This window comes from Papio anubis, chromosome 8 (assembly GCF_008728515.1).
Source record: "Papio anubis isolate 15944 chromosome 8, Panubis1.0, whole genome shotgun sequence".
Taxonomy (NCBI): domain Eukaryota; kingdom Metazoa; phylum Chordata; class Mammalia; order Primates; family Cercopithecidae; genus Papio; species Papio anubis.
The window spans coordinates 136,386,726-136,400,232 of NC_044983.1; the positions used below are offsets into that span (position 1 = coordinate 136,386,726).

At 50.3% G+C, this 13,507-nt stretch overlaps 1 protein-coding gene and 1 pseudogene across 2 annotated transcripts in view; both read right to left on the reverse strand.

The window, feature by feature from the left end:
• Nucleotides 1-5,375: 5,375 nt before the first annotated feature.
• On the reverse strand, nt 5,376-6,352 carry LOC103887191 (annotated as a pseudogene). The gene has a single exon (XR_651185.3). The product of XR_651185.3 is annotated as an uncharacterized LOC103887191 (transcript).
• Nucleotides 5,376-13,507, reverse strand: part of SLC45A4 (solute carrier family 45 member 4) — a 47,240-nt gene continuing 39,108 nt past the window's right edge. The window contains exon 7 of the mRNA XM_017962376.3: nt 5,376-10,742. Coding sequence (XP_017817865.1) covers nt 10,377-10,742 — 366 coding nt within the window. The 3' untranslated portion in view covers nt 5,376-10,376. The remainder of the gene's footprint in view (nt 10,743-13,507) is intronic.

Below are 13,507 nucleotides of genomic sequence, written 5' to 3' on the forward strand. Positions count from 1 at the left end.
TAATAATAAAAACCAAAACTCAATGAAAGGGAACACAGTCAGCAAAGGCAAAAGTTGGTTCTCTAATTGATAACCCCTATCAAGGCTGATCAAGAAAAACACACCCATGCACGAATTTCACTCCAATATCAGGAATGAAATGGGATGCAAATCTTACATACGTCACAAAGATATTATGAATAACTAGTTTAGATAAAATATGCAAATTTCTTAAAAATAACTTCATGAAACCAACGCAAAGAGGAATAAAATCTGAGGAGTCTTACGTCTATAAAGGCAGTTGGTTTGTAGTCAAAAATCTCCCAGAAAGACGAGCTCTCTAGGCTGAATTGCTTTCACTAGTTAATTCTAATAAACCCTCAAGTATGGTATAATAGAATTTACAGAAACCCTTTCAGAAGAATAGAAGAGGAGAGAACCCTTCCAAACTCATGTTAGGAGACCAGCATGAACCTATAGTTGACAAAGATCTTAAAGGAAAGTAAAATTATAGATCAATTTCCATCAGAAATATAGATACAAAATTCCTTGGGTATCTACCCAGAGGAAAATAAGTCATGATATGAAAAAGTCACTTGTATGTGCATATTTATAGCGGCACAATTCGCAATTGCAAAAATATGGAACTAGCCCAAATGCCCATCAATCAGCGAGTGGATAAAGAAAATGTGGTGTATTTACATCATGGAATACTACTCAGCCATAAAAAGGAATGAAGTAATGGTATCCACAGCAACCTGGATAGAATTGGAGACCATTATTCTAAGAATGGAGAACATCATATGTTCTCACTGATATGTGGGAGCTAAGCTATGAGGATGCAAAGGCATGAGAATGATACAATGGACTTTAGGGACTCAGAGGGGAATGGTGAGACAGGGGCAAGGGATGAAAGATTACACATTGGGTACAGTGTACACTGCTCAGGTGATGGTACACAAAAATCTCAAATCACCACCAAGGAACTTATCCATGTAACCAACCACCACCTGTTCCTCAAAAACTTCAATTAAACAACAACAACAAAAGGGCCGGACACGGTGGCTCACGCCTGTAATCCCAGCACTTTGGGAGGCCAAGGTGGGCAGATCACCTGAGGTTAGGAGTTTGAGACTAGCCTGACCAACATGGAGAAGCCCCATCTCTACTAAAAATACAAAAAAAATTAGCTGGGCGTGGTGGTGCATGCCTGTAATCCCAGCTAGTCGGGAGGCTGAGGCAGGAGAACTGCTTGAACCTGGGAGGCAAAGGTTGCAGTGAGCTAAGATTGTGCCATTGCACTCACTCCAGCGTGGGCAACAAGAGTGAAACTCTGTCTCAAAAACAAAACAAAACAAAACCAAACCACAGATGCAACTTTCTTAAACAAAATATTAGCAGATCAAATCCAGCAATATTTTTAAAGGTTAATATATCATGACCAAGTGGGGTTGCAAAATGCAAGGTGAATTTAACATTCAAAATTCAATCAATGTAACTTATCAGTAGAACAATGGAGAAGAGCAATGATCATCTCGATAGATGCAGAAAAAAGGAACTTCCTCAAATTGATAAAGGGCATTTACAAGAAACCTACAACAAGCATCATACTTAATGGTGAAAGACTAATTGCCTTCCCCCTAAGAATGGGAACAAAGCAGGGATATTCACTTTCTCCCTTACTATTAACATTGTACTAGAGATACTAGCCAGGGCAATAGGGGGAAAAAAGGCATAAAGATTGTACTGGTTCAGCAGAACATGAGGGGCAAAAAAAAGATGATTGTACTGGAAGAGGCAAAGCCGTCTTTATTAGAAGACAGCAAGACCATTTATATAAATCCTAAAGAATCTATTTTAAAAACTAGAATATTTTTCTAGTTTTTTTCTGTAAGGTACTGGATACAAGGTCAATATACAATCATTGCATTACTATATTCTAACAGAAAACAACTTGTAAACTTTTAAAATACAGTAACATAAAAGAACACATTCAGTAGAAATAAATTTAATGAATGATATAAAAGACTGAAAACTCAAAAACATTGCTCAGAGAAAATGTTAAAGACCAAAATAAAAGATATACCATTTTCATGGACTGGGAGATTAAATATTTTAAAGATGTTAGTTATCTCCAAATTGACCTGATAGATTCAATTTAATCCCAATCAAAATGGTAACATAATTTTTAAAAAAGTTGCGAATTTGATTATAATATATATGGAAATGCAAAGTAGAATATTTAAGATAACCTTCAAAAAGAAGATCAAGCCAGGTGGAATGGCTCAAGCTAGAAGCCTGGTATACCTTTATGCTTTACCAAAAAGCTATAGTAGTTAAAATAGGGTAGGATTTGACATAAATATAGATAATTAAACCAATGGAACAAAATGTAGGGTCTAGATGCACAAGCATAAAGTCAGTTGACTGTACAAAACAAAAATTCCAAGACAATTCAGTAACGAAAGTCTGCTCAGCAAATGGTGCTGCAACGACTGGATAAATGTATGGAAAAGGGAAGCAGCTCAACACTTATCTCACTACACATAATTTAACTCAAGGTGGCTCACTGACCTAACTGTAAAGCTAGAAGCTCTAGAAACAAGCATATCCTTGCCACCTTGGTGCAAAGATTTTTCTAGAAAGCACACACAAAAAAAGCTAAACACTAAAGAAAAAATTGATAAATTAGACTTTATCAAAATATATCATTAAGGAAAAAAGAAAATATTTGCAATACTGTATCTGACAATTTTTATCCAAAATATATAAAGAGTTTTTACAAATCAATAACAAGATGAACAGCTCAATTTAAAAATGGGAAAACAAATGGCTCATACCTGTAATCCCAGAACTTTGGGAGGCCGAGCAAGGCAGGAGGACTGCTTGAGCCCAGGAGTTCAAGACCAGCCCAGGCAACATAGGGAAACCCTATTTCTAAAAAAAAAAAAAAAAAAAAAAAAAAGCAGGGCATGGTGGTGTGCACCTTCAGTCCCAGCTACTCAGGAGGCTGAGGCAGGAAGATGGCCAGAGCCCAGGATGCTTCAGTGAGCCATGATCAAGCTTAGGCACTCCAGCCTGGGTAACAGAGGGAGACCCTGTCTCAAAGAAAAAAAAAAGAAAAAAGAAAAGTCATACCCTAGAATGCTAACAGCTATTAAAGAATGCAGTTGGTCTACATGCAGGAACAAGGAAAGTTTAAGATATTTTGCTAAACAATAAAAAATGTAGATTGCAAAACTCTGCATAGTGGTCCAAATTTCATTTAAAAAAAAAAAATTAACAGTAGTGTGGAGACAAACAAAATGCCTGTAATCCCAGCACTTTGGGAGACCAAGTGTTGAGGCAAGCTGATCATTTGAGGTCAGGAGTTCGAGCCCAGCCTGGCCAAAATAGTGAAACCCCATCTCTACTAAACGTACAAAAATTAGCCGGGTGCAGGCGCCAGTAATCCCAGCTACTTGGGAGGCTGAGGCGGGAGAATCGCTTGAACCTGGGAAGCGGAGGTTGCTGTCACCTGAGATTGTACCACTGCTCTCCAGCCTGGGCGACAAAGTGAGACACCGTCTCAAAAACAAACAAACAAACAAACATACACACACAAACAAAAAGACTGCGGGTTGGGAGGCCTGGGGCACCGATTCTCTGTCTTGGCGACTTCTTCTTGCCCTGTGATGGCCGTTGGGCACACAGGGCTCATCCTTGGTGAGCATCCTGGGGAAAGGCCAGGAAAGGGGCGCAGCGCCGGGAGTCCGCTCCTAGCCTGGTCGCTCGGGGGCGCGTTGGCGGGGTGCAGGTCTGGTGCTCGCTCAGGCGGGCCAGGCACCCGCGCCGGGTGAGGCAGCTAGGGGGGCGGAGAAACACACGCCCCTCGCCCCTGCCCCGCCGTCATGGCTGCCCACGACCCGGGGGCGGGGGTCCTCGTGGGGTGCCTATTCCACCTCCCTGCCCACAGGCACTGGGCCCCGGGCGGCCACAGGGGTGCGGGGCTCCCGGTGTCTCGGGCTCCCACTGCTCCAGGCCCGCCCCGGCGGGGAGCGTCTCCGTGGCCACAGTGGTGCGGTGGCCGGGCGTCCCCTGCAGGAAGCTGTTCTCGCTGGCTGCTTCCTCCACCTGGGAGAGAAGCGCCTGGATTTTGGGTCCTGCCGCCCTCCGCGGCCGTGAGCCTCCACCTGTGTTCCCAAAGCCCAGCCCCACTTCTGGGAGCGCGGGGCGTGCCATGGTGGGCGGAGGCTTCCGCGGCCCCTCCCTGCCAGGGACGGTGGGGCGGGATAGGGCGGGGCTGCGCTTACCGGGAGGACGACAGGGGACGCCGTGGGCTCTCATCAGCCACGGCGTCCGGCAGGGTCCCGGGCAAAGTCCCAGAGGGCAAGCGGAGTCCCAGAGGGCAAATGGGGTCTTGGCTGCGGAGTCTGGGCGGCCTTGGCTCTCCGCCCCACTCCCATCTGGCAGAAGGACGGCGGCCATCCCTTTAGTCCCCACGACAGGGCGATCAGCCTGCGTTTTGCAGCAGGGTGCCCAGGTAACAGCGCCAGAGTGGCCCAGTTGGGACTTGTCCCCAGGTCCGGAGGCTCCTGGCTTCCGTGGGCCCCCAACTGCACAGGTCCCATCCAGGAGCCCTGGGGTGACACCCCCCAACTATCAAAGTCCCTCCTCCCTTTCTCCCTAGCCTAAGCAGATCCCTTCTACCCCACACCCCCCGCCCTGCTGGGACCCCTTCCATGCCCCACAAATCAGAAGAGCCATTGAAGAAAACTCGCTTCCGGATTCAAACCCCAGCTGCCGGGTAACCTGGGGCAAGTCCCCTCCCTTTCATTTCCTTCACTGCCAACTGCCAGCCACAACCCTCAGTGAGGTGCCAGAGGACAGAGATGACTCATTCTGCCTGTAGGGAGGTCAATGGAGCGCTCTTCCCGCCGCCCCAGGACCCCGTTATGCCCCCTGGGGTGCCAAAGCCAGCCGCACACACCGGGCACCCTGTCCTCAGCCCAGCATGGCCACTCCTGCTGGCAGCAACAGCAAACAGGCTGCCTCCTTACCACACTGGCTTCAGAGACAGTCAGGAACCCTTCAGCAGAGGTAGACCGCGGGCCCCATCCTGACTCCACCAGAACAGGCCTGCAGAAGGCCTGGGCCTCAACCCTGCCTGAGCCAAGACCCCTCATACCTCCAGGCACAAGGAGCACCCATGGAGGGGCTACGGCTGAGGGGGCCTGTGCGTGGGTTGCAGGGACAGGCCCCAGGTTTGTGAGCTGACAGGGTCTCTGGGGAACAAATGCTGTCATACTTGGGCCCGGCTCCTCTCTGCAGGCCTCAGCCTACTAGACCCACTAGGCTCCAGGAAGGCAGAAGGCAGGAGACCATAGGGAAGTGACAGACACACCCACATCATCATGTCAGAGGGAAAAAGTTTATTGAGTCAGCCACAGAGGAACAGAGAAACAGACGCAAGGAGGTTCTCTGCATGGAAGAAATCAGGGCACTGCACAGCTGAACCCTGTGCAGGACAGAGGGGCGTGGACAGCAGCGCATGCCACAAACATTCGCCTGGCAAAGAAACAGAGCAGAACCCAAGGGCTCTGTGTACACACAGACACAAACATGAGGCCACTGTCACCCAACTAATAGAAAAGAGTCGAGTGATACGACCCTTCTTACGACCTCCTCATAAAATGTAACATTATGTGTTTAACACACACTTATACCATTGCTAAATCAGCAAGAGCTATTATAGTGCTCCAACTTAATAAGTTGATAAAAAGCTGTCCTGTGGCCAGTTCACAATGGAACTAAATAGTTTCATTCCGAGATGCCTGGGGAGTTCCTCTGGCAACGAGGCATTTCCAACAAACGGGTCGTTCTGTCACCAGGGGCTGGTTTCAGTCCACGGTGCCCCTGCGACGTGCCCCTGGCAGCCCTGTGGAGGGCAAGGGGATGCCGCTGGGAGGGGTGCTCAGTCCTCCTGGAGGCCCCAAGGAGGGGCTGGTCAAGGGGCCACCTTGAGGTTTGGGGGATCTGGCCGGAGAGTGATGGCTGGCTTTGCATGAGGAGGTGACAAGAACTTTAGGCTGGGTCCCCAACATGCTGTGTGCACGGGCCTCTTCAACCCGGAACTGAACTGACACCTCTCCCAGGTGGTGAAGGGCAGAACCCCCCCCCAGGAGCTCTCGGAAGCGGGGGTCCCTCACGACAGGCCTGTGGTAGCAGGCTTGGAGGCAGGGAGCTGGTGTCTCTCAGAAGCGGCATGTGCTGGTGGGAGGCGGAGGGACAGATGAGGCCGATTCCGCAGCAGCAGTCCCTCGCACGCTGTGTGGTGGCTAAAGCTGGACCAAAGTTGAGGCAGAAGCGAAACAGCGTGGGAAAAGGTGTCCATCTTTTCTGAAGCCGGTTAATGTCTAGTGTGGACAGCAGCAGTATTTGGTGTTTTACAAACTGGGTCTTCTAATAGGGGCCGCCATCGCTGGTGGCTGCACAAACCATTAGCCATAGAAAGGAAGAGTTGGTATCTTTGAGTATTTTTCAAACGATCACCTGAACATCACCGCCCCAGAGGTGGGAGAGCCGAGGGCAGCCCGCAGCACCCCTTCCACCCCTCTTGTTGCTGCAAGGACGGCTTCCTGTTCAGCTCGGGAGCTCTAGATGGTCACAGACCAAGTCCTCCACACCTGGGGCCTTCAGGAGACACTCCTGAGAGCTGCTGGAAGCCACTAACCATCTGAGGAGGGCTCAGCGGCCCTGCCTCCCCCCAGGGGACAGGACTGGACGGAGTGCTTCTCCCAGGGGCCTGAAGTTTTCAAGGACAGGTATCCAAGAGACAGCACACGGCGCTGGCATGTTCAGTGGCAGGTCGGATGATTCCAGCTAAGACGCCTGCCTGGGAGTGAGAAAAACAACACTCCAAAGCTAGCTCTTCAGCCGCCAGGGACGTCATGATGCCAGTCTGTCGACAGACCTGGGAAAGGGGTCACAGGAAGACCGGCCCAGCTGGGAGCTCACAGCCTCTGCCCCTTCCCACCAGCTCGCATTCCGGCACCTGGAAACTTCTGCCGTGTGTTAAGGGGAAGCTCGTTAAAAGATTTTTTACTTAGCTGACTTGTATAGGGAACAAAACCACCACAAACGAGACCAACGTTCTCCTAGTTTGGTAACCGGTCTGTGTGCATCGCACAAGACTCGACGCACCAACACCCTGCCTGACACTCCAGCCAGCGCGCAGAGGCACCTGGGACACCAGCCTGCACAGCCCAAACCCCAAGGGTGCCATGAGCCATACTCCAGCTGCGTCCTCAGCACTGGATAGCTGGCCACCTTCCCCAAGTGGCACCTGCACGGCCTCCTCTTCCTCTGGGGCAAGGCTGCCAGCCACAGCACCTCCCCTTTGACATTGACCAGTGTCCCCAGCCCCGCCTTGGTACTGCATCTATCTGAGGTACAAGGTTAGAAGCCACAGACACCTGAGCGGCAGCCTGACCAACACAAGCTGCGGGCACAATGGCGCGTTGCGGACAAGACAGCCAGCCCACCTGCCCTTCTCGGCTTCCCTTAAGACACAAGGTGACGACACGGACAGGTTCAAGTGAGTGCAATCTGGAAATAATCTCAGTGCAAGGGAGGGGTTGAGGCTAAAGGATGCGGCGATCTGGTCCTCGCTGTGACCAGGCCGGGCCCACACGCACTGCGAGGGCCCTGGTCACCCGTGCCTGCCTCCCGGGAAGGCAGCTCCAGAAACAGACTCTACTGACCCCGGACCCCAGCCCCCGCGGTGCCCACATTTGGGGTCCGCACACTGACCTGCACACTAAGAAGGGCTTTGCTTGCAAACACCTGAAGGGCTGATAACTTGACGAGTCTACAAAGTGTGCGGCCACTGACTCCTGTCACCGAGGAGCACCCGACAGTCACGCCTGTCCCTGGCTTCCGGCGCGTTCATACTCTGGCAGCGACTGTGGCAAGGTCATGCGCAGGGCACTGAATGGCCTTTGTTATCCTTACTTCAGATTAGCCGAGGCTGGGATCTCAAGGGTTCACACACTGTTCAGACGGGGGTTGCGAAGCCCCTCTTCCTCCTCAAACTCAAGTCGCAGCCAGGCCGAGATTTCTGCACTCCCAGCTGGCGAGGAATCGGCTTTGGTGAGCCCTGGAGCCGGTCCCTGGACCTTCAGATGAGGGTGGGAAGCCTTGGGCAAGGGGCGGCCCCCGGCTGAACCCATGTTTGGTGTGGTTTGGGTCGGATCTTGACTCGGGTCAGGCCGCTGCCACCCCATGTCTGCTGCTCTCTTGTCGCCATCTGTTTTACAGTCGTCAGGATGAGAAGCTGGAGAAACCAGCTACGACGGGGGCTGCGCCTCAAGGTCCTGACAAGCACAGCCAGGTCTGAGAGAGGGGACCTACAGTCTTAAAGCCACTAGAGGATCAAGTTGCATAGAGTGAGCTGCCACAGACGCCCGGCCGAGGTGAGGAAGCCAGGGGTGCCGTCCCCCAGAGAAGAAGGGCCAGAGTGCCCAGCCCACGGGGCTCCCGCTGGCCGGAGGGCTCGCAGCAAAGCTGGCAGCACTTTCAGTAGTCGGACTCGCCCTGTCCAAGCACGAGACTCACAAGGCCATTCTCAAGTTTCCACACATACAGAAAATGTTCTTGAAGTCAGTCCTCTGCGATCCTGGGACACCGCGGCCTGGCGGACACACCACATGTGAGCAGGCACCCAACTGCCACCCGGACACAAACACACAATCTACAAAGTGCCACCAGCGGCAGGAGACATGGCAAGACCAGAGGCCCATCAAGTACATTAAACAGTCGTTCCTCTAAATACACAGAAAATTCAAGTAATTTATTCCAAAACTGCTTTAGCTTCATCTTGAAATATATATATATGTGTGTATATATATATTTGCTCTAGAATGATTATATTGCAGCATGATTCTCATGCATTTCAAAGTACTTTATTTAAAAAACAACTTGAGGCAGCAAAAGTATTACAATTGTCTGACTTTATCCGTGTGATGTGTGGGGCCTCTGTCTCCTGATCTCAGTAAGCTTACACTGACCGTTTCAAATCAGAAGAGCAGAAACGGCTTAGTTCTAAAGAGACTGTGGTTTGGAAAACATTTCCAAATAGCTGCAGTACTTGCTCGAGTTTTGCTTATTTGCTGAAACCAGAACGACTGTGCGGAACCCTCCAGTGACACGGGCCTTCGCTGTCCCAGACGTACGCTTCCCTTTGCACCTGTCCTGATTCCAGCGTCGAACAGGTGAGCAGGCGAGGAAGGCATGGAGTTCTGACAGGTTCCAGCACGCATGTCCCCTTCACAAGCGGGGAGGCCCTCGCACATCCACACGCCCGAGGTAGCCTTGCGGCGGGGGAGGCAGGGCCCACCGGGAGCTCTGCTCTCAGGAATCCCCAGCAAATGGTTTAGAGACGCATCAAAGTGCAGTGAAAGTCAACGTTTCCTTCCCCGATGTTGGGAGGGGTCTGGAGGGGCAACCTGGCCTCCTAAGAGAGTCCTTCAGATGGGACCAGCGGCGTCCCGTGGCTGGGCGCAGACACTCGCGCGCACACGCAGGAGCCCGTCTGGGGCTCACGCTCCGCCCCCAGGTGGTGCCCATCCCATCCCTGGGCACGGTGGCTGGGAGCCGCCCCTGCGAATCACTGTCTTCTGCCCAGGCCTCCCGGACCAGCCTCCTCCCCGCTTTGGTGTGCGGCCGCTGCCCAAGGACAGGGCTGCCCTGGGCACAACGTGTCAAACTCGCTGAGGAAAAGACATGCTGTTCTTCTAAGAAAACCACATTGCGGAAAAGAAAATTTTTTTTCTAAAATAATCATAAGAAAACGACTCTCCAACAGCTGCGGCACCAGCCAACGTGACGAGACCTGACAGACGTCAATACCTGCAGGCGTCTACAGAGAGGAAATTTGGTAAAAATACTTTAGTCACTGGCTACACTACCATTATCTGAACCATTCAGATAAGACGTAGCAGAGAATGTCAGATTTTGTTTTCAATTGTAATTTTAGAAATGCAAAATCTTATTTTTTCTAAATTGCTTATTGTCTATATAAATGTTTTATATAATTTTAAAACATGCAGAATAATATACCTGCAGAATAAAAGAGCTGAAATTAAAAGATCTTTTTCAATTAAAAAAAATATTTCAAATGATTTTTTTAATTATCGAAAAAGTGGTTAGTGTGGTATTTTTGCCTAGTAGCTCAAACCTACGCTACGACTGCTGAATCGTGGCTATGGGGGCGAAGGGGTTCTGGCCCGCACTGCCGGGTCTGCCACAGCAGCTGCAGGGTTCCGCGGTGTCTCTGCTCCCGCCTGTGGCCTGGCCCCACCACCCGCCCGCCCGCCCGCCCGCCCTTCCGGTGGAATGTGTGTAAACGGGAGTGTGGCTCAGACCACGGACTCCGTCTCCACCAGTCCCTGCAGGCCCTCCTTCCGTGTGAGCTTTAGCGCGGTGGGCTTTTCGCTGCTCCCACCGGCCCCGCCTTCGCTGGCCAGCTGGGAAGACAGGCCTTTCTGCTCCTCCTTGGCCTCCTCTGACACGTCAGGATAGATCACCAGGAATGTGGCCGTCAGGAAGCCCAGGAAAGAGCCCACAGAGGCCACCATGGGGATGACGCGGACAGTCCCCACTGCGTCGACCACACCCCCGAGAGCGGAGGCCACCAGGATCTGTGAGATGTACACTTGGCAGGACAGGATGGCGCAATCTATGCCAAACCCTCGCTTGGAGTTCCCGGGGCTGTGGTGGACATACTGCAAGAGAGGAAACAAGGCGGTGAGTGGCTGGAGAAGGCACTTCAAAACTGTGAATATTAACCCAGAAGCCTGGAAACACGACCTGTCTTCCACCGAGTCTCTTGGCAACCACTCCTGCCTGAGCACCCTCAGCCCCCAACTCCTGCCCAGCACTGCAGGCGGGAGAGGTGGGAAGTTCTAGCTCAAGGAGAGGGCAGGCGTGGAAGCAACTCTGTCAATCCAATCGGGACGTGGGCTTCCCAGGAACCTGGCCTCGAGTCTGAAGGAGAGGTGGCAGGGCCACGCCCCACCAGGCAGGCTCCCCCTCGCCCTGGTGGTCTCCAGCAGGGGCTGAGGGGAGAGGGGTCCCATGAGCCCAGGTTGATGCCTCCCAAAGTATAACTGCAGGTGGCCACGTGCAACAAAGAGGACGGACCCACGGAAAGAGTGAGCAGTTTCACTTGTGTTTCTTGCACAAACATACAAAAGAAAGCTGCCGTACATCTATTACTACTACTAGACAGCATCTCCGCAAAGGCTTTTTCCTAGAGATAGTGGGAAAAAAGGTCAGTCTATTAAGAAGCTAAAACAACTTTTAAAGCAGCTCTGAATGTGTGTACCATAATCACAGTGAGAGACTGTAATATACCTTTCATAAAACAGACAAAAGCAATAAGAGGAGAGAAGAGCTAAGCAATGTCAAGGTTGACCTCACTGACAGAGACGGGGCACTAGATGCAGGACCCACATTCTTTCCAAGCGCACATGGAACATTTACCAACATGCGTGATGTGCTGGGCCGCAAAGGAAGCCTCAGCTAACTGTAAGGCTGCAGTCACATGGGGTATGTTCTCTAGCCATTAAGGAATCACACTGGAAATCAGTAACAACATGACAACTGGAAAAAGCCCAAATGTCAGAAATCCATCTATGTCTTTCTAAATAATTCATGGTTCAAAATAGAAATCACAATGAAAATTATAAAAATCTTTTAAAAGTAAACACAACATTAAAACCTGCACGGTGCAGCTAAAGGTGTGTGTAGAGGAAAACTGACCTTAAATGCAAATATTAGGCTGGAAATCAGAGTAAGAAATGAGCAACAGCAAATTAAACCAAGACATAACGGAAGGCAGGAGACAGCAAAGGGTGGCAATGAATGCACAAGCACGCGGACACGCGGCAGGGAGGACTGAGACACCAAAGGTTCTTTGAAACACAGATAAAATCAATAAAGTCTCAGATAACTAATACAGGAGGAAAAAGGTGTTATCACTATAGGTTCCATCACATTAGATTATAAGAAAACAATTCAATGCTAATAATTCTGTTTTTTGAGACGGAGTCCGCTTCTGTCGCCCAGGCTGGAGTGCAGTGGCCGGATCTCAGCTCACTGCAAGTCTACCTCCGGTTCGCAGATGCCTTGCCTCAGCCTCTCGAGTAGTTGGGATTACAGGCCAAGCACTGCCTCGCTAGTTTGTATTTTAGTAGAGACGGGTTTCACTGTTAGGATGGTCTCGATCTCTGACCTCGGGTGATTCGCCCGGGCCTCGCCTCAGTGCTGGGATTATAGGCTTGAGCCACCGCGCCCGGCCCAATGCTAATAATTCTGAAAGTGCAGATGAAATGGACACATTCTCAGAAAAACACAAATAAAGCATCATACTTCTGGGCTGGGCACAGTGGCTTCCACCTGTAATCCCAACACGTTAGGAGGCCGAGACAGGTGGATCACCTGAGGTCAGGAGTTCGAGACCAGCCTGGCCAACATGGTGAAAACTCGTCTCTACTAAAAATACAAAAATTAGCCGGGTGTAGTGGCAGCCGCCTGTAATTCCAGCTACTCAGGAGGCTGAGTAGCTGCGAGGCGGAGGTTGCAGTGAGCCGAGAACACACCACTGCACTCCAGCCTAGGTGACAGAGCAAGACTCTATCTCAAAAAAAAAAAAAAAAAAAAAAGCATCATACTTCCTAGTAAGATATTAAATATTCCCCTGTTGGGTTTGAAAGAGCAAACACCACTTCTATGTATTTAGTATTGGAGGTTCCTGCCATTCCAAGAAGGCAAGGAAAATAAATAACAGGTATGAAGGATCAGGAAGGAGAAAACAGCGCTCATTAGACACAGATGATGTGGCTGTGTAAGTAGACGGCCCAAAGAATCTCCAGATGCACTGAGGATTAATAATAGAAGGGTATGTCACACTTAGGGATAGGAAGTTCCATACTACAAAGTCATTCACTCTCCCAAATTGACCCATATAATGTGTTTTTAATTTTAAAAGCCCATAAGCTGAGCCTAACATGACAAATAAATGGTTAAGAATACCCAAGACGATCTTGAAGAAGAACAAAGTTGAGGGATTTCTACTACCAGTTTTCAGGACTTATTATAAAACTAGTTTGAGACAGTTGACATTTGTCCAAGAATAGACATACTAGCGGAAGAGAAGAAAGCGGAAACACACGCTTACATGGAAGCCCAATTTATGGCAAAGATGGCACTGCACAGAGGGCCGGGGAACAGCGCTGGGTCATGACCTGGGCAGACACCCATATGTAGGGAAAAAAATAAAAGTCTTGAATCCCTACCTCAAACCACACACACCACATCTTCTCCAAGGAGACTATCAACCAAGAGCATGGGCACAACAGGAGGTGTTTATGGCAAGGGACATTCCTGCAGTGCTACCTGCAACAGCCCCAACCTGGAAGCACCCAAAGGTCCACAAAGTAGGGTGCATCTGGCCACACACTGTGACACGAAAAGGCTGGCCATGCTG